The sequence below is a fragment of the Hippocampus bargibanti genome, linkage group LG14 (assembly GCF_051943395.1).
Source record: "Hippocampus bargibanti isolate YZ-2025 linkage group LG14, ASM5194339v1, whole genome shotgun sequence".
Taxonomy (NCBI): domain Eukaryota; kingdom Metazoa; phylum Chordata; class Actinopteri; order Syngnathiformes; family Syngnathidae; genus Hippocampus; species Hippocampus bargibanti.
In genome coordinates this window covers 20,408,821-20,430,036 of record NC_142747.1, presented here as the reverse complement: position 1 = coordinate 20,430,036, position 21,216 = coordinate 20,408,821, and the positions used below count along the sequence as shown (strand labels likewise).

At 39.7% G+C, this 21,216-nt stretch overlaps 2 protein-coding genes across 2 annotated transcripts; both read left to right on the top strand.

Moving 5' to 3' along the window:
• The first annotated feature begins 1,875 nt into the window (after positions 1–1,875).
• Positions 1,876–12,346, top strand: pou2af2a (POU class 2 homeobox associating factor 2a). The gene is made up of 6 exons (XM_089014263.1): positions 1,876–2,219; positions 2,444–2,616; positions 4,245–4,345; positions 8,564–8,603; positions 9,596–9,897; positions 9,985–12,346. Exons 2-6 carry the CDS (start codon positions 2,607–2,609, stop codon positions 10,405–10,407), a joined length of 876 nt encoding a protein of 291 aa, XP_088870389.1. The 5' UTR covers positions 1,876–2,219; positions 2,444–2,606; the 3' UTR covers positions 10,408–12,346.
• A 45-nt stretch (positions 12,347–12,391) lies between these two features.
• On the top strand, positions 12,392–20,079 carry pou2af3 (POU class 2 homeobox associating factor 3). Its single transcript, XM_089014264.1, has 5 exons — positions 12,392–13,451; positions 15,213–15,313; positions 16,661–16,712; positions 18,272–18,531; positions 19,547–20,079. The coding sequence occupies exons 1-5, from the start codon at positions 13,445–13,447 to the stop codon at positions 19,886–19,888; spliced, it is 762 nt and encodes a 253-aa protein (XP_088870390.1). The 5' UTR covers positions 12,392–13,444; the 3' UTR covers positions 19,889–20,079.
• Positions 20,080–21,216: the final 1,137 nt, after the last annotated feature.

Below are 21,216 nucleotides of genomic sequence, written 5' to 3'. Positions count from 1 at the left end.
GCTTGGATGCGCCTTTATTAGTCTCGCACTGGAGAAATTGACATTTCACAGCGGCAAAGTGAGGAAAGGAAAAGAAGAAGTAGAAAAACAAAATACAGGAGCTGCTGGAAAGACAGCCACTCGAGGGGACGCCGTCTTGAAGTACAAAAGAAAATATGACAACACAAAGACTTTCAATCTTAAGCACTTTTCCGCAGCCGCTTTGTTGTATGAAGCAGTTGTAGATGAAAGAGGAGATTATCCATTTCACCAGTGGATCAGGGACGTCCTAGTAGAATGCGCATGTCTGCTACACACTAAGTTTTGAAGCATTCACAAAGCTGTAGCATCGACTGAGGAAAATAGATCGCCTCACAGCTCCTGCTCCATGGAAATCCGCTTCAATTCCGAGCCGCGGCAGTTCCACATAATTTGAAGTGTTCAATTAGCAAACCGGAAGACCCGGATAAAACCCACGCGGGCCCAGGGAGAAGCTGGCTATCTAACTGGCTACCCAGCTTGCTATTGATTTGCTGTCTATTAGCTATCTGGCTGGCTATCGAGCTTTATCTTTCTAGCTATCTATCTATTGGCTTTCTATTAGCTAGCTAATTAGCTCTCTATCTATTTGAGTTATTCCGGGTTGAGTGAACGCTGGCGCGTGTGGCTGCCGCTGCTCACCCACTGACAAAATTTTCCCGTGACTGTAAAGTGACCTTGTGAGTTTTGAAAGGAAGGCGCTTATAAATTTATTATTATTACAATTATTATTACTATTATTATTATTATTATTATTATTATTATTACAATTATTATTACAATTATTATTATTATTATGATTTCTTTTTATATTTTTATTTTTATTTTTATTTTTAATACATTTCATTTATAAGCGCCTTTCAAAACTGTCAAGGTCACTTTACAGTCACAGGATATTATTGGATTGGATTGGATTGGATTGGATATGCCTTTATTAGTCTCACAGTGGAGAAATTTACATTATTATTATTATTATTATTATTATTATTATTTCTTTTTCTATTTTTATTTTTATTTTTATTTTTATTTCTATTTATTTTTCTATTTTTTTATTTTATTTTTAATACATTTCATTTATAAGCGCCTTTCAAAACTGTCAAGGTCACTTTACAGTCACAGGATATTATTATTATTATTATTATTATTATTATTATTATTATTATTATTATTATTATTATTATTATTATTATTATATTATATGTGAGTGGCATTTTCACTCTTGCTCCACTAAACTGTGGTCTCTATCCAGATTGTCAATGAAATCCAGATGGCAGCAGCAGCAGTCGCATTTCCTCAAAAGTGGAATCAACACGAGGCTCATTTGCTTTTTGGTTCGCTCAAACTGTTTTATACAAATCATTGGAACAGCAATTTGAGTAAGACATGGCTCAGGGCAGCATAGCGACGCATCGTGGCCTCGCTCACCCAAATCATTCCCAGTGTCAATCTGTTGTCTCGCCGCTTTTCTTCAGATCTGCTTTTTTCCAGACACTCACAATCACAAATGTATTTGGCTAAAATGGTAGCTTCGTTAGATAGATAGGTAGGTAGGTAGCTAGCTAGCTAGATAGCTAACTAGGTAGGAAAGTAGGTAGCTAGCTAGCTAGCTAACTAGGTAGGAAGGTAGGTAGGTAGGTAGCTAGCTAGCGAGCTTGATAGCTAACTAGGTAGGAAGGTAGGTAGCAAGTTAGGTAGGTAGCTAGATAGCTAGGTAGCTAGCTAGCTAGCTAGGTAGGTAGCTAGGTAGGTAGCTTGGTATGTAGATAGGTAGGAAGCTAGGTAGGTAGATAGGAAGGTAGGTAGGTAGGTAGGTAGGTAGATGCATGCTGGGTCAGAGAGGACAGTAATTTCATCGGTGCTGTATGTCATGCATATTAGCATATTTGACAATAAAGCTGACTTTGAGATAGATAGATAGATAGATAGATAGATAGATAGATAGATAGATAGATAGATAGATAGATAGATAGATAGATAGATAGATAGATAGATAGATAGATAGATAGATAGATAGATAGATAGATAGATATGTTAATTAGTTTTTTGTTGTTGTTCTTTTGACTTCAAGATGGCGCCGCGAGAATGGCTGCCTTTGCAGCTGCTCCTGTATTTTGTTTTTCTACTTCTTCCTTTCCTTTCTTCTTCCTTTCATCACTTTGCTGCTGTAAGATGTCAATTTCTCCATGGCAAGACTAAACAAGGTAAGTCCAATCCAATTCAAAATGTATATATATATATATATATTTGGGGGAAATGGTAGCACGCTGGCCTCAACGACTATGCACGCAATGCTTATAACATTGATTCTTCCATGCAAATAGTCCACCAAAAAAAACGTCCTTAACAACTATTTGCATTTAAACAAATATTTTTTTAAAAAGCTTTAACATCGACAGTGATAAAGTTAAAGTACGCAGGTACACAGGTACGCATGTTCCACGCGTACCTGCCCATCGTGACGACGTGGTTAAAGCTCTGACGGAGAGGCGTAGCGCTCACCATGGTGCTCAACATTGCTATTTGGTAACTGGAGACAAATACAGCGCAAGAATAGAGCGGACGGTCCTGTTACATTGAACAACTGCATCATGGACACTGGTAAGCAATTTTGATTTATATGGATTTAAATAAATGTGGATTTTTTTGCCTTTGAGGGAAATTAATATTCAAGTGTATTAAGAAAAAAATAATGGTTGTTTTTGTCATTCACCTATTTACAGTAGAGAGTACATGGAAATTTTATGTGTTGCATGTATGCATTTTTCCCCCAATTATCATCATCATCACATTTTTTTTTGCATTATAATGACATATATGAAGCTTTTTCAAAATATTCTAAATCATCATAATCATAAAGCCTTTCATAGTGCCACAACGGGGAAATCTGCAATCCACAGCAGCAGTTTTCAAAAGGGGTTAAAAACAAAGTATTATAAGCATAATAGAAATGTCAGAAGACAGAAATAACTGTGCAAAAAAATGATTCATAAAGAACTGTACAGAGTGCAAATAAAAAAAAAATGATAGATGAAACTGTATTGAGTCAACATTGCGTTGTATGGTATTAGCTGGCTGGATGGCTAGCTGTTGGCTATCTATTCGCTAGCTAGCTTTTTTTTTTTTTTATTTATTTGAGTTATTCCGGGTTGAGTGAATGCTAGCGCATGTGGCTGCCGCTGCTCACCCACAGAAAAAACCTTATCCTGTGAATGTAAAATGACCTTTCATTTGTAAGCGCCTTTTGAAAGGCGCTTACAAATGAAATGCATTATGTTGATGATGATGATGATGATGATGATGATGGTGATGATGATGATGATGATTATTATTATTATTATTATTGTTATTATTACTATTACTACTAATAATAATAATCCATTTAATTTCAAAACTCTCAAGGTCACTTTACAGTCACAGGATCAGTTTTTCTGTGGGTGAGTAGCAGAAGCCACACGCGCCAGCGTTCACTCACCCGGAAGTAACTCAAAAAGATAGAAAGCTAGCTAGCCAGCTAATAGATAGCTAATAGCCAATAGCTAGCTAGATAGCCAATATATTTCCTGACTCAATTAGCTAGCCAGACATATATTATCTGTATTATTATTATGAATAACAATAACATGTAATTTCAAGTGCCCTTCAAAACACTCAAGGACACTTTACAATGAAAAAAAACAGTGCGAAACAATAAAACCATCAATAAAATGATAAATAATAAAATAGCTGATTCATTATTATTATTATTATTAATAATAATAATAATAATAATAATAATAATAATAATAATAATAATAATAATAATAATATATTCTGCCCTCCATTTTATGTCCATTTCATATGTGAGTAAAAAAATGGTGGGCAACTCCAATGAAAGTTTGAATTTAATGTTTGAAATTAACGCAGAAAAAAATATACTGTGACTGTAAAGTGTCCTGGAGTGTTTTGAAAGGCACTTATAAATGAAATGTATGATTACTATTATTATTATTATTTTTTTATTATTATTATTTATTTATTTTATTATTATTATTATTATTATTATTATTATTATTATTATTATTTTTTTTTTCCAATGACAATTTCCATGTCACTGACACAACTTTCTTGTAGTCAATCCTTGATATTGCTCAACTGTGAAACATTCAAATCGTACACTCGACATGAAATCGCAATCGATCAAAGTCGTGTCTGAATTTGGACGATGTCTGTTTTTATTGCCCCGATAGAATATTCAAAAAGAGTGTACCAGGGCGTCCGGGTCAAGCACACCGTCAAAGACCTGTTGGCAGAGAAACGATCCCGACAGACAAACGGCCCAAGATACAGTGTAAGTACAACAATCTAAAAAAAAAACATTAAAAAAAACACCATGCTTTTGTCCCTTCCCGTTTACTCCGTCTATTGATTTTTATTCTCCCTCTCTGACCAAATCTTAAAGGACAACCGACACCTCCGGACAAGTTGTGTCCATAATTTGTAAAATAGCTTCAAATGACTTCTACTGAGCGTATTTGACAAAGATTGAACCGCATATAGCGATATTTTACCTTTTAAGACTCGCGCTGAATATTCAGGAAGTCTTGTTTTTGAGTTGGTGACAAGTCCGTACGTGACGTCACTGAAGGAACGCCCCTGACCGAAAAAAGGACACATTGTAGCAGTCCTTCCATCACGTCAATATATTTTGCTGTACTTGTTTGGTCTGAAAGCATCATGTTGCACCAAAAAGAGCCAGAAGAGGGCGACCAAGCTCCATGAAAGGAATTTATCAGCCTGACGTCACAAACAAGGGGGCGGGACCTTCTGAAACTCGCCATTTCCGGGGTCATTTTGAAGTAGTTTTGGGACACTTGAAGTCATTTTTATTGCTGTTTTGCATTTGACTAAAAATATCAGCCTGCGTGTTTTGAGTATTTTAGATGCTGTAAAACGTTTTTCTGATGTCAGTTAGGAAACAAAAAAAAAATGGTGTCGGTTGTCCTTGAAAGCCGCAGTTGACATTCTACTGGTAGCCTTTTTCAAAAAAAAAACGTCCCCCATCTGTTGATGTTCAAGCTCGTTATACGGACTGAACATCCGCGGTTGATCCATTGTCCATCTTGTAAACCCCAAACCCCCCCACCCGCCTCCCCCTTAGGCTTTTCTTTGCTTAGAAAAGCCGTCAGGCTCTTGCAAACCCAGTCGGCAAATAGCGAAGCACGGTGCCGAGATGATAACAAAAGAGCGCTAATTCACCGCTAGCAATAGTGATGGCTACGCTTTCCAAAAAAAAAAAAACTTCTGTGTGCTGACGCACGGGTGGACGAGTACCACGGTGGAGGTTTCCTATGCAAAGTTTGAAGCGTACACACCTGCGCTGGGCCTTTATTGTCCGCAGTCTTACGCAGACAAGCGCTCTATTGTTGCCTCATAAACACACAACAACAACAACAACACACTTGTCACTTTACAGTCACAGGAATAACTCAAATAGAAAGTTAGCTAGCTAATATATAACCAATAAATAGCTAGCTAGATAGCTACTAGATAGAAAATATATAGCCAGCTACATAGCCAGATAGCTAGCGGCATAGGTTAATGCTCACTTAGCAATGATATCGCTTTTTATGTGTACATTTTGTGTCCCTTTAGTGTGAGTGTGAACATGGATAGCTGGCAACCGGTTCAGGGTGTACCCCCCCGTCTACTGCTCAAAGACAACTAGGATAGGTTCCAGTGCCCCCATCCTCGAACCTCGTGAGAATAAAGTGGATCGGAAAATGAATGGGTGTCCACGTGTTGGTGTGTGAGGGTATTTGGTGTCAGTTCGGGGCCTTTTCATGGCATTGTTTACTTTTATGTTTACAAAAGGAGACGCATAGAGACACCGCCGTCCTAAAGACATTCATTCCTTTATGTCACAGCAAACATTGACCACGGAGTCAGTTGTCTACTGTTCGAAACGACAACACCACTGTAGTCGCCATTGTTATGGATGTCGTCTTTATAACATGCCCTTATACTAAATGATCCCTATCAACAATGCAGTGATACCTCGGTTTACGAACCCCTTGGCTTACGAACTTTGCGCTTTACGAACGTTAAATTTATGAAAATTTTACCTTGGCATACAAACTATTTTTCAGGATACACATGGAGCTGCCACAATGAGTGATGTGTCGATCGCGAACGAGCCCGTTCTCCTCAAAAGAAAATGGCAGCTGCCTTTTTTTTTGTCCTTTATTCCCCGCCCCCAGTCTTCGGTTAAAGCCACGTGATTGGTCAAGAACGCAGCAGTGAGGGCAGGTGGTTGAAACAACGAGACAGGCAGACGACAGAGAGAGAGTGAGAAAATGGATAGAAAACAGTGACGTTTGGACTCGTTTCAACGTTGATAGTTCAAAGGCAGAGTGTCGACTGCAAGGTTAAAATATCCCATCAATCAGGCTCCACAAATAACCCGCACAAGCCATCTGTACACTAGATGCAAAAAGCTATCAAGCCAGCGAAACAGAACACAATTCAAAGACAAAGTCAAAGTCAGCTTTATTGTCGAATATGCAATTGATGAGGAACTAGGTAAAATTATCGCAGAGAAAGCACCTACAAGGGATCATTCCTCAAGATGGTGAAGGAAGAAGGCTACGTTCCTCATCAAGTGCTTAATGCTGATGAAACCGGCCACTCCATTCCATCAAGCCATCAACGACCATCACAAAGGCAAATTAAACGACTTTATTATACTGTACTGTTTATGTCTTTAATTATAATACCATAGCACATTTATTATACATAAAATAAGGTACATTTTGTGTAGTTTTAAGGCTTAGAAAGTTAGAAAATTATGTTTTATGGGGACCTGGGAACGGCTTATTCTCATTTTAATGGTTTCCTATGGGAAATGAATTTTTGGGATACACACTTTTTGCCTGACACACTCTGTCTGGGAACCAATTAAGTTGGTAAGGTATCACTGTACCATATAAAAATGAGATATTGAATATCGTCACTGAAAAAAATCTCTGCTTTTTCAAATAATATTATGTGGGTTTGTTGTATTTTCCAAAGAAAGGACGGCACCTAATCAGACAGTCACACACACAGAGTCTGCGTCTGAACTTAAACATGCTGATTTCCCTACAAGGCCTTCAGAGATGCACTGAGCCGTACCTGCGCCATAAGAGGAAGTCTTAGCATTGGCAAATCACATTCAAATTCTGTCCTCAAAATTTGCTTGTCTCCCCGCCTACACCAACTTCATATTATCAACTCTTTCATGTTGGCGATATGCAAACAACAGCGCTTATCCCTTGTCTTTCCCCACCGTCACTCCTCCACATATGCGGCTAGACTCGGCTTTTAGGTCCAAAAACTGACAAGTATAACATTTTTAAATATTATTATTTTACATATACAGTGATATATCAGCTTACGAACTTAATTGGTTCTCAGAAAGTGTGTGTAAGGTGAAAAGGTTCGTGTGCCAAACATTTATTCCCCATAAGAAACCATTAAAAATTACAATAATTCGTTCCCAGGTCCCCATAAAACATAATTTTCTTGTAAATACGCCTTAAAACTACACAAAATATACCTTATTTTATGTATAATAAACGTGCTATAGTTATAATCAAATAAATAAACAAACTGTACTATATAATAAAGTCGTTTTATTGACCTTTGTGATTGTCATTGATGTAGTTGCCTCTTGATGATATTCGAGTGAAGTTGCCGTGCTTTCTCGGCGATAGTAGCCTCACTCACACTGTCCCCTGCTAGCTGCTTTTCGTTAATCCAAATCAACAGAAGTTATTCAACCTCTTCTATTGCCTGAGAGCATTGCTTCGACAACACAGAAACACCTTTAGCCACACGTAGCGATGGTCGACTTAGCGTACTGGTTCTGGGATGCTAAGTCACACAAACGCACACCTCGTTCCTGTTTTTCGATGATCTCCTTCTTCTGCTTGACCGTAATTTTCTTTCGTGTCCTCTTTGGCTGAACACTAGTGGTGGGTCTTTTCGGTCCTATAATAGCAAAAGTGCACTGCACTCGATAACAAACCACTTCTGCACTCAAAGAAAACTAGTCAGCCAGCCACCGTGGCAGTGTTCGACCGTGTGGTTTGGTGCTCATCTGCCGAAAACGAGTCCGCCAGCCACCGTGGCGCTGTGTGACCTGGTTTGTCCGCCGAAAACTAGTTTTATATATATATATATATATATATATATATATATATATATATATATATATATATATATATATATATAGCTGGATAGCTATGTATTAGCTATCTAGCTATCTATGTAATAGCTATCTAACTATCTAGCTATCTAGCTAGCGATCTAAATGCTACCTATTAGCAACTTAGCCAGCTTTATATCTATTTGAGTTACTTCCGGGTTGAGTGAACGCTGACGCGCGTGACTGCCGCTGCTCATACGCAGAAAAACTGATCCCGTGACGGTCAAGTGACCTGAAAGGATCTTATAAATGAAATATATTATTAAGAAACATAGTATTATCTAATCTTGTTCACGTGTCTCCTCTTTTTTGTCTTCACAGAGTGGTTCAACATCGCCACCCTCTTTGGTTCAGATGTCAGGTGAGAAAATGACTCAGAAGAAAAAACTAAACTACAGAAACTTGAACAAATGAATAAAGGACTAACTACAGTAAAGTCTCGTTATATTGATATTCAAGGGAGTCCGAAAAAATATCGATATAACCGGGACTATCGATATATCCGACCCTGTTTGCATGTAATTTTCCCCGTGCGTGCATAGAAATAGTATCGATATAACCGGGACTATCGATATATCCGATATCGATATAACGAGACTTTACTGTACATTGTTCAATTTATACCTACTGGCCACAACATTGAAGAACTATCATATATATTCAGCGAACACCATTCTTGTTATTCACTATTGTTGTAGTTTTTCATAGTGATCGTAGTTAACCTTCTCCTGAAGTTAAAAACAAACTGAAATGTGACAACTGCAATAAGCTGAAAACTCATCCAGGAATTGACCTTGCTGCCTCTTGACCAAAAAACCTCATTTAAAAGCAGTGGCGGACCTTCAAGGCCTGCAAAGCCTTCTCTGCTGGCTTAAAAATTTTCCACGAATACTTATTAAATAATTCCAAATCATCTTTTAGCCTCATTTAATTCCTTTTCCCCTTTTGTGCTGCTTCCAGATGTGTATTTTCGTATTTAAGCATTTAACCAATCATATTTCATCCATAATTTCTTACCAGGGTCAAAAATCGACCTGTACGCCTTCACAATCAGTTCTGCAGGCCCAGTCGCCTCCTATCTGTCGTTCAAACTGTTGCTTTGACCAATCAGATTTCGAGTTGGCACCCCAAAAAGCATACCAACGCCTTCTTCCAGGCATTGGTCAACGTCAGAGTTTTCGCAAACTATGATAGGCTCGTCACTAGCCCATTCAAAACCATAACGATTGCTGAAGTCCTGTTGCAGAGCAGATATGATCACGTTGACAGGATGCCGTATACCGTGTGTCTCATAGAAGATTGAAACAAATTGTTTTCAAAAGTCCATAAAAATGGTCCTACTCTTTCCACCAGGGTCTCATATGTTACCCAGCTACTATGGTCTGAGGCGACCTTTCATATCGGATTCGGACTATGGTCCATCGACCAAGCAGTTTTCGCCAGATGTGTACCAATCCACCTTTGGAGGCAGACCGCTGGGCTGCGAGACATCAAGCTTCTCTCTCATTGACACCTACTACCCTGACACGTTCAGTGAATACCGCAACACAACCACCGCCAGCTTCTCAAGCTCTGGAGGATCTTTCCTGCCTTCTTCTTCGTCCCTACCGTCACTTTTGCCTCCTTTCAGTGGAGAGTCACCACATGTATTCATGGTAGGAATCGTAGCCATTGTTCGTCTCTTCATAGACTGTCGTCTTGTCAGGAAACATGGTTCTAACTCTTCTTTCATCACCCTTCAGAGAGACTCGTGGGAGCAGTCCGTTGCAGAGTCAGTTCCTCGGGTGGACGCTCTTTGTCCGGACGACTTGGCTTCTGTCAGCGTCCCGTCGTCCATGCCCAGCCCGGAATCCCAGGGGAGCCCCTCCCGACCAAGCCAAGGCTCGTCGACAATGGGTCCGGGTTCCACCAGCCAGTCTTACACTCTGCACTCCCTTGAGGACGCACAGTACCACCTATTAACCTCCGGCAACTCCTACGCAGCTCCGCCTTCCTCCTTCCCCGTTTCTGCCTACATGAACAGCGACTTAGCATCCAAGATGGTCGCAGAGGAGGGGGCGGACGACCACACGGGTCTCCCTTTAAATATGGAGGGTGACGTTTCCTGGGAGAAGGAGGACGCCGTGAGCGCCTGGTGTCCCTACGAGTTAAGGAGGGCCTACTGACTGTATTGCACGTATCTGCGCTTTGAGTATTTTTAAGGAGACAAAAGGACGACTTATGGATGAGTTGATGGACCTTAATTCAGTTTGGTGTTAACAAACTCAAGAAACATTTGACCAGTGAAGACTTCAAGTCTCTACAAAGTCAAAAGACAACAAGCAACGTCTGTAGAGGTTTCAATTCAACAAATAATTCTTAGAACCAATTTGTTATGGAGGATTTTCAAGATAATTTTCTCCCAAATCGTCAGGTTACTGATAATCGGGAGGCTAATTTTAAACAGGTCTACCAAGAACCCATACATGAAATGTACCTTGTGTTTTCAGATTGAAGCATTGAACCAATCACATTTCAGCCATCATTTGTTACCAGGGTTAGAAATCTACCCGGACGCCTTTGTCATCAGTTCTGCAGGCCCTGGAGCATAAAATAAGTTGTTGCTTTCACCAATCAGATTTAGAGTTGGCAACAGCAAGGCCTCCTCACAGGCCTTATTTCCTAGCTAACGCTTCCCTCTAGTGGACTTCAATCAAATAATCAAGCATTGACTTGGACACTGGTGATGTCAGAAATTAGCCAGATAGCTGAATAGAAAAGGAGCTATCTTGCTCGCTTGCTAGCTAGTTCAATCGCTAGCTAGCTCAATAGATGAGCATGGAATTTTATAAGTTTAATTTGCTTTCGTGGGCCAAATAAAATGATGTAGTGGGCCAGATTTGGCACCCGGGCTTTGACTTTGATAGTTGTGATGTCAGGGATTAGCCAGATAGCTAGAAAGAGAGCTATCTAGCTTGCTACCTAGCTAGCGTGTTAGCTAGCTATCTCAATAAATGAGCATGGAATTTCACAAGTTTGGTTTGCTTTCGAGGGCCAAAAGAAATGATGTGGCGAGCTGGATATGGCCCTTGCGGTTTGACTTTGACACTTGTGATGTCATGGATTAGCCAATTTGCTGAATAGAAAGAGAGGTATCCTGAAAGAGAGGTAGCTGCTCAATCGCTATCTCGCTAGCTAGCTAGCTCAAATGATGAGCATGGAATTTCACAAGTTTTGTTTACTTTTGCAGGCCCAATAAAATGATGTGGCGGGCTGGATTTTTTGTATCTAACACTTGTGATGTCAAAGATTAGCTCGCTAGCTAAATAAAAAGACTTTGACACCTATTGACTTCAACATTTTTGTTTGTCATGACTTTGAATAAAACTTTACATTCAAGAGAAGCATCTCAACAAAAGTACGTGTATGTATTTGTGCAATAATTACATATGAAACCTCGTCAAAACATGCATGTTATTTCAAAAGCAGGCTCACAATTTATACCCAAATGTGACAAAATTGAGATCAACTGGAGGAATAAAACATAAAAAAATGATTAGAATCAGAATCAGAAAGCCTTTAAAATTAAAATATATATTCCAAAGGTTGTTTTAGTCAATGAAAAAAAGTGGTCGATTTAAACAAGTGATTTGTTTTTGTATCTGACGATGGTTTCCAGGGAAGACGACGTTCACGTTTTTGAACAGCAGGCGGCGACATGTCATCGTCTGAGAAGAGAAAGCGAGACAGAGAGACAGAGAGAAAGACACAGAGAGACAGACAGAGAGACCTTGGTTACCGCGAGAAACTCAACAGTGTATATTAGATTCGTGAAATACTGAAATGACAAAATAAAAATAATAAATATACATGGGGGGGGGGGTAAAAAAAAAAGACAGACTATAACACACAGTCCTTAAAATTAATAAACAAAACAACATTTTATGCACCAAATGTGAACACTTATTGATTTCTTCGTGACTATTGGCAATAATTAACGACGAAGTGACCCTTAAAAAAATGACATTAAAATTTCATATTTACCTCGAATGCCACTGTCGTATTATTGTACTCTTACCAATGTGAAGAAAATGTCCATTTTGTCTATAGGAGCATTTGATGCACCTAAATGAGCAAAATTATTATTATTAACAATAATAATAAATTTTATTTTCAAACGCCTTTCAAAGCTCTCGTGACAGTTTACAGTTACAGACAAGCATAGAAAAAAACAGATTCAGTCATAAATAAAATATTTATAAATAGAAACAAGAGAAAATTGATTAATATGGATATACCAAATCCAGTTTGCAACCCCACAAACAAAAAATACATAAAAAAATACACAAACAAAATACAAAATGAAACAAGTGAATTCCGACGATGAGTCAATAGCATTTCTATGAATTGTGACGGTGGTATTCATCTTACTATTTAAGGTGCCATAAGAAGAAAAAAATAATCAACCCATTTTTGAATATAAACCCCCATTTATGCGTCATAATTGGATCCATTTCGGATCTCTTTGTGCACTTGCAGAAGGCCGCCGCATCCGAAGATGGCCGCTGGCCTTTGCCACGCCCACCCAAGGCTCACCTTTCTCCATTTTGATCACGATCAAAGCATTAAACGCACCCGATCGCGATATAATCGCGCGGATCGAAGCCTTCCGAGACACGACGATCGACGAAAATCCCTTTTCGGCCATGAAATGGCGTACAGAAGGCACCGTTGCCCTCTCGCTTAATAAGGGCTGTGTGCTGCTGTCATCATCCAAAAGGAGCATAAATGAGTCGAAATCGGATTTATTTTCCGTCCAAATGTCAAATAAAGTCATCATGTATTACAAACGGACCTATAGAAGGCAACCGTGGAGTGTATTTTGCCGAAAAATCCATAGAACTCGGTTGCCTCTGAATATTCAAATCGAAAGTAACGCGCAATCAAATCATTGTCAAATCATTGAGTTCTAAGGCTTTTAAATAGTAGGCATGGAGGGAGAAAATCCCAAACTAATATCTTCCCAGCTGCATTACAATATTGTTGGATGCTCTCGAGCTACTCCGAGACTTTTACTTTGGTATTTTGAAAGACTTTTGTCCAATTTTCGTTCTTGGTCATTTGTACAGAGGCAGCAGCCCAAAAAAAAAAGGGACGCGTTGAGGAGCCCCCCCGGCGGGTCTTGATCAAGTGGAAACTTCAAACTTCATCATCTCTGTCGTCATGTCTGGTGAGTTTTCCACAAGGAATGTTTTTTTTTTTTCATCCGGTGCAATCCAGATTTCCTGATAAATAACCCCCAAAAAAAGAAAGAAAAGAGATGATGAGTGATGCTTGAATTGTGTAAGTAAAGCATGTCAGTCAGTCAACCTTACTTCACCCCCTTTTCGACCCCCTCCTTTCATTTCTCGACGGCAAATTTCGCCCAAAGATTGTCAGCCTAACTACATTTATTATTTGATACCACCTTTTTTTTGGGGAGTCTTTTTTTTTGCATTCAAATGAAGCCGTCTCTCTCACTAACCGCGCATCGTGTAACGCCATGACTTTGTTCTTAACCGCACGTGCCTTTTCACACGACGCACAATTATCGTTTTATACAACAAACACGAGAAAATAATAATCATGAAAAAGTGACATTTGGATCATTTTTTTGGGGTGAGGTGAGAGGAAAAGCGCCTTGTAGCGGGGGGAGTCGTGACAAACGTGTTCTAGTGGGATGTGTCTGCCGCCGTGTCATTTTTTGGCCCTCTCTTTGCCACCTTTAAGACAAATCATAGACTAGCATTTAGATATATGAATATTTATCAGATGGCGTCCTCTGCTTGTCTGCTTTATCAAATTGACATTCCACGAGTATTTAAGAGCACTTTGGGCGGGAAATAAACCACGCAAACGCATGTTTATTTTCATTCAAATGATTTGTATGTTGGCTATTTTAACAGTTATGACAATGAGGCGGGGGGGGGGGTCGTTTTTAAGATTGAACGCAGATCGGCGATTTGTGTACAAACGGCGCTTGTGCACACCGCCCCAAAAAACAACATTCCGAGCGAATCCTCCCAAGTTTTCGCGCGTACAAAATGTCATTTGGACGTAAACGTCAACATTTACAGTGATCAATGATAGATCGATGACTTTACATATCCGATCGGAACACTTTGCACACCCCTCCCCCTCCGTCCTCTCGTTTATTTTGATCGACCGACAAGCACATTTTCACTACAGATCAATATCGGCCATATAGCGACTCGTCAAACACGTCAGAAAAGAAATCTACAAGTATGAATGGCGTAATTTTCTCGATCTTACCAGAATGTTCTGGTTTGGGTGGGGTTGCTTTCGAAGTGCGAGCGAGTCAAAGCGATCATCCACAACTTCGCGGGGGAAAGGAAGTGGGAAGTTTCAAGCTTGTTTGCTGGAAGAGGGGGCGCGTTGAACGGGGAGACGAGTGCGTAAGATCACCTCAGCTCCATTTCCAAACCATGCGGTGCGACAATTTCATGGAGCCATTCTTTGCGTAATTACGCACGATTAAATTAAAAAAAAAACAACGCGGAAGAAATGTGAGCGTAAAGAACATAACATGTGCAAAATAGTTTATTTTCATTTAATTTCTTGTTTTTGGGGGTTGTATAATTGCATTTTATATATTTTTATATCATATTGTATTTCATTTACGTGCGTATTTCGCATATACATCCAAGACCAATAACTGTACTTTAATTATCAGGTGGTACATGTGGTCTTTGCGTGTGTGTGTGTGTGTGTGTGTGTGGGGGGGGGGTGTTATGAAAGGAAAATAAACCAGAAAAAATATTTTATTCCCATCTAGAGGAACAAAAAATAACAAGGAGTCGATTGCATATGATTGTGTTGTTGGGAAGTGTGTTCTTATTTGATCAACAGGAATGGCATGCCCCCCCCACCCCCACTTCCAACCTCATCCCTTTAATTCCTGACATCTCTCACCCTTTACCACCCCTTGCAGATAAACCGCGGGTGTACCAAGGAGTGAGGGTGAAGACCACAGTCAAAGAACTTCTGCAGAGGCACAGAGCCCGCGAGGCCAACCGGAAAAAAGTCAAAACGGTAAATCGACTCTCGGCACACGTTTGAGTCACTCAGTAAAAAAAAAAAAAAAAAAAACATTACAGGTATAGGTGTACACACAGAAAAAATACACTACAATACAATCCATATTCATTCATTCATTAATTGGTTCCCAGAAAGTGTGTAAGGCGAAAAGTGTGTATCCCAAAAATATATTTCCCATAGGAAACCATTAAAATGACAATAATCCGTTCCCAGGTCCCCATAAAACAGCATTTTCTACTAATCGTTGTATTAAGTTCATCCTGTCTACTTGATGTCTAATTTAAAACAGATTCATTGCTGACAGACAGTGCTTTGTAGGTGTTCAAACTCTGACAAAGGCGGAAGTATACGCCGAAACATGTCAGTTATTTGAACACCTACAATACACTGTCTGTAAGTAAAGAATCTGTTTTAAATTAGCATTTTCTCCCTTCTAATTTTCTAAGCCTTAAAACTACACAAAATATACCTTATTTCATGTATAATAAATCCGCTATGGTATTATAATTAAAAAAATAAACTGTACTATATAATAAAGTCATTTTATTGACCTTTGTGAAGGTCGTTGATGGCTTGATGGAATGGAGTGGCCGCTTTTATTAGCATTAAACACTTGATGAGGAACGTAGCCTTCTTCTTTCACCATCTTGAGGAATGATCCCTTGTAGGTGCTTTCTCTGCTATAATTTTACCTTGTTCCTCATCAATTGTGTTCTGTTTAGCTGGGTTGATAGCTTTTTGCATCAAGTGCACAGATGGCTTGTGCGGGTTATTTGTGAAGCCTGATTGATGGGATATTTTAACCTTGCAGTCTCCACTCTGCCTTTGAACTATCAAAGTTGAAACTCTTTCCCTGTCGTCTGCCTCTCTTTAATGTTTAAACCACCTTCCCTCACTGCTGCGTTCTTGACCAATCACGTGACTTTAACCGAAGAAAGGGGGCGGGGAATAGAGGACAAAAACAGTCGGCTGCCATTTTGTTGTTAGAAGAACGGGTACGTTCGAGAACGACACATCACTCATTGAGGCAGCTCCCTGTCTGAAAAAAGTTCGTATGCCAAGGTAACATTTTCATAAACGTAACGTTCGTAAACCGAAAAGGTCGTAAGGCAAGGAGTTCGTACACAGAGGTATTACTCTATATAGCGCTTTAACAACAGCTGAAGCTGGAACATGGACAACGATCATATACAGGAAATAAAGCGGTCACAAAGATATTAGAAAGTGCACCAGGGAGTGAAAACAAGATCAGAATCATGCTAGGTCGAATGTCAAAGACTAGAAACCCCCCCCCCCCCCCCCGACCCTTGTTTAAACGTTGCTTTTGTCTGTGACTTTCAGATACCTCAAGACTGTTTGGATCTTCAAGGTTTATGTGCCTCACCTCTTCCTGGTAAGTCTTCACAGCCGTCTCCAAACTCGCCAACAGACGATGTGCAAAAAATGTGTCCACTCCAGTGCCAGGGTTTTTGTCATTGTCACTCAAATTCCAGGACCCACAGAATATTGAGTTTTAGGACTACAAAAAATTCAATGCAGCGTAAGAAACCGGAGTCTCTCTTATTTAAACAGAAAAAAAAAGTTAATTCCTAAATGATATGGGTCTGGAGTTAAATGAGCTTGAAATGAGGGCAGATGTACAAAATACAATGCAATACGTACATATTGGTTTATATAGCGCTTTAGCTGAAGCTGGAACAAAGTGTTAACAGGGAAAAGGAAATGCTACCCCCTTGTGGAAAAGAAAAATCATAGCCACAGGTCTGGCCAGTGCTTTATCCCCACCCAAGAAAGAAGAAAAAACAAACCTGAACTATATCAGGAACGGTGCTTTACGTCATATTTTCAATTCCGGGATAAATTCAAGAATGGCAGTGAATGAGTTCATCACTCCGTGATTCAGATATTTTTAATAATAATAATAATAATTCATTTAATTTAGTAGTGCCTTTCAAAACTCTTAAGGTCACTTTACAGTCACAGGATAAGTTTTCTTGTGGGTGAGCAGCGGCAGCCACACGAGCCAGCTTTCACTCAACCCGGATTAACTCAAATAGATAGAAAGCTAGCTAGCTAATAGCTAGCTATATAATAGCTAGCTAGCAACAGCTGAAGCTGTAACAAAGCGCTAACATGGACAAAAAGCAAATGCTGCCCCCTTGTGGAAGGAAAAAACAATTCCCAGAGGTCTGACTTGCGCTTTATCGGCACCCAAGCATGGAAAAAAAGGGAGGGATTAGTTTCAATCTTTTGAGGAGCACGTCTGCGTAAGCTCTCAGTGGTATAGGAGTGGTCCATCGATGAAAATGTTTCTTCAGCCGTCATCTGTACAAATTTGAAGGTGTCGGACATTTCGCTTCTCATCCAAGAGGCTTCGTCAGCGAAGAATAACCTGAGAGCAGGGACCAATCATAGCATAGTCTGGCACCGCCACGTCTGGACAGTAGGGATCTATATACAGTGGGGCCTCGGTTTAGGAACACCTTGCCTTGCCAAGGTCTCACTGTATAGGACCAAAACTACCAGCGATATTTTAGTTCGCTGATGAAGCCTTTTGGATAAGAAGCGTCCGACACCTTCAAAGAAGTACAGATGATGGCTGAAAAAAAACCTTGTCATCTTCATTTTTTTTTGTTTATCCTCACGTGGGATGGTGGGGGGGGGGGGGGGGGCGTGCTGAAGCCTGTCCCAACTGGCTTCAGGCAGTCGAGGCGGGATACAGCCAACAGTTTGCCAACCAAAACCACCAATTACATGATTTTAATTGTTTCATCTCTTAAAGGGGGTGGAGGACTGAATATGTTTTGCTGTTCATTTCAACCATTTTGTTCTGGACTAGGGAAGGGCAGCCATTTTTTATAATAATAATTATTTAGTTTTTTTAATGGGGAATCACCAGCTATTTATTGATGTATGAATTTATCCAAGCATATCTTCCTAAATGGAATCTAGGTGGCTATGTGGACCCCCCCACCGCAGCCATTGTGGACCCCGCCTCCGATTCCTTCAAAGGCGTCCAGCAGATGCAGGAGAGCTGCGGCTTCCCGTGCAACCAGCAAGCTTTTGGGGAGATGATGGCGCCTCCCGATGGTTTCGGCGGAAACAACGGCGACGGTTGCTACAATAACATCTCCATGGCTCCTTCTTTGCCGCTGGCCTGGAGCCACGGCCTCCCATTGGATTCGGTGGATTTCAACAGTGGCCACGGGCCGGTAGGTTTTTGCGCGTTTGCAGCCATGTTTGTAGGAATATTTTTAAACTTCGTTCTTCGTTCACGTCAGAGATCCGGCTCTAAGAACCGGCTCGTTCGCGAACGACACATCACTACAGTATTGCCAGAAGTCATTGCCATTAGTCTTCTGGCAACTAGTCTTAGTAGCACAATTAATTTGATTAATGAAAAGAGCGCAGATTTGAAACATATTTGTTGCCGTGTGTGTGTGTGTGCGTGTGTGCGTGTGTGTGTGTGTGTGTGTGTGTGTGTGTGTGTGTGTGTGTGTGTGTGTGTGTGTGTGTGTGTGTGTGTGTGTGTGTTTGTCTGTCAGTGTGTCAAAGATATCTGCACAGGCATGACAATTTCTTGGCCAAATGTATGAATATTCCCTAAACACACAGTAATGTCGGGGTAATTTGCTTTATATCTATCTATCTATCTATCTATCTATCTATCTATCTATCTATCTATCTATCTATCTATCTATCTATCTATCTATCTATCTATCTATCTATCTATCTATCTATCTATCTATCTATCTACCTACCTGCCTACCTACCTACCAACCTACGTAGCTATCTATTTATCTAGGTAGCTTGCTAGCTAGCTAGATAACTATATTTCTATCTTTCTCTCTATCTGTCTCTCTATATATCTATATCTATGTCTATATCTATATCTATATCTATATCTATATCTATATCTATATCTATATCTATATCTATATCTATATCTATATATCTATATATCTATATATCTATATGTATATCTATCTATCTGTATCTATCTATATCCTTATGCTGTATCTATATATCTACATTTATCTATCTGCATTTCTCTATATTAATATCCACATATCTATATATCTATATCTATCTGTCTCTCTATATATCCATATCCATATATCTCTATCTCTATCTTTTTTCTCTATATCTATGTTGATATCTATATGTCTATGTATCTATCGATATAGATGGAAAGATTGACGAGCGCCCAAAACGCTGTGTTTTTAGGTCCCGCGCTCCTCCCCAGAGTCCCTCAACAAGCTGTGCAGGCCGACGGATCACAATTGCTACTCGCCGCATGATTCCTTCTCCTCCTCGTCCTCTTCCTCCTGCTACGACTCGCCCACCAGGATGGAGTGCAACGTGGTCAACTACTCGGCCGAGCACAACCACAACTGCAGCGTTCAGGACTGTTACTGCTTGCCTTCGTGCTGGGCCAACCTGCAGGAGAGCTTCTGCCCTCCGGAATATTCCTCTTGTTATCCTCCCACAGATTATTGCCTCATGGAGGAGAATTATTTCAAGAGCAATTTTGCTTTGGGCACTGAAATGTGTTATAATGTATTATGATGAGGAATTTCATATTTTTCCTTTCAATCACTCACATCGGGGATTGGCGAGTGTGTGTCTCTAAGCAAGGGTGGAGTGGATATAATGAATGGATGATGAATGGATGAAATGGCTGATTTGATCTGGCTTTTTTTTATTACTCAGATTTATTTTCATACCCATGACAAATCTGTTTTTAATAAAAATGTAAAAAAAAAACTCTCGTTTTGACCTTCCAATTACTGTGATACCTTTGGCTTACAAACTTATTTGGTTCCCAGACAGAGTGTGTCAGGCAAAGTGTGTATCCCCAAAAATAATTTCTCATAGGAAACCATTAAAATCAGAATAATCTGTTCCCAGGTCCCCATAAAACATAATTTTCTAATTTACTAAGCCTTAAAACTACACAAAATATACCTTATTTTTTGTATAATAAATGTGCTATGGTATTATAATTAAAGAAATAAACTGTACTGTATAATAAAGTTTTATTTACCATATTTACAGTATACATACTCGATAAAAGGTTAAATCTCTCCTATGATTAAAAAAAAAATGAATAAAGAGCGAGAGAAGAAGGATTTGGTTGCTTGCGTAACACTCACTCACACCTCATTCCTGATGTTTTGTCGTGGCTAGAGTTCACTGCCAAAGTTAAGCATTAAGAGATTGCTGGGCATGCACGTGCATGCGTTAGTGCCGGCACGTGTGCACTCCGTGTTTGCCAATTTTACTTTCCTGACACAAGCCCTCACATGTGGTACGACGGGTCGCATTCATTAAATGACTTTCGCTGCGGTTAGGGAAGGTTCTTCTGTAAATTAGCGTTCAACCTGATACGGTTGTTCGCTACTTTTTACACATAACACACAAAAAAAAATCAATGTTAAATCACAAGTTGTTTGAAAATGAATGTGAATGAAAGATGACGAGCTCCAAATAAAATGGTAATTATAAGCGTGCAGTGACAAACGTTGCCCGTTTGCTATCCCGTATGATGAATTGAGGATCCCGAATCAAAATCGGTTGGGTTAAGATCTTCTGAGATCTTTAATTTTGGTTTTGGTTCGGATTTGTGGAAAGTTCAATGTGGGGCCGTGAATTTCATCGCTAGGCCTTCAGTTGTGCTATGTCTGCATCAATCCGGACTGAAAAAAGTATGGTGTGATTCACTAGAGGGCACCATTAGCCAGGAAATAACGGATTAAACTTTTTTTTTAATGATGTCCATTTTTTCTTGAAAAATCCGTCTTGAAAATGGCTTTAACCAAATCCATTTCTTCTCCTCCTTCAGCCATTGTGGGTTGACAAAACCGCCATTAAATCAACACAATATATATGCTTAT

What these genes read in the sequence shown, in the direction of transcription:
- pou2af2a (XM_089014263.1), top strand. An exon ending in CAAACGGCCCAAGATACAGT is followed by an intron (nt 4,346 to 8,563) that starts GTAAGTACAACA and finishes TTGTCTTCACAG; the next exon opens with AGTGGTTCAACATCGCCACC. An exon ending in CTCTTTGGTTCAGATGTCAG is followed by an intron (nt 8,604 to 9,595) that starts GTGAGAAAATGA and finishes TCTTTCCACCAG; the next exon opens with GGTCTCATATGTTACCCAGC.
- pou2af3 (XM_089014264.1), top strand. An exon ending in ATGTGCCTCACCTCTTCCTG is followed by an intron (nt 16,713 to 18,271) that starts GTAAGTCTTCAC and finishes AATGGAATCTAG; the next exon opens with GTGGCTATGTGGACCCCCCC. An exon ending in TCAACAGTGGCCACGGGCCG is followed by an intron (nt 18,532 to 19,546) that starts GTAGGTTTTTGC and finishes CTGTGTTTTTAG; the next exon opens with GTCCCGCGCTCCTCCCCAGA.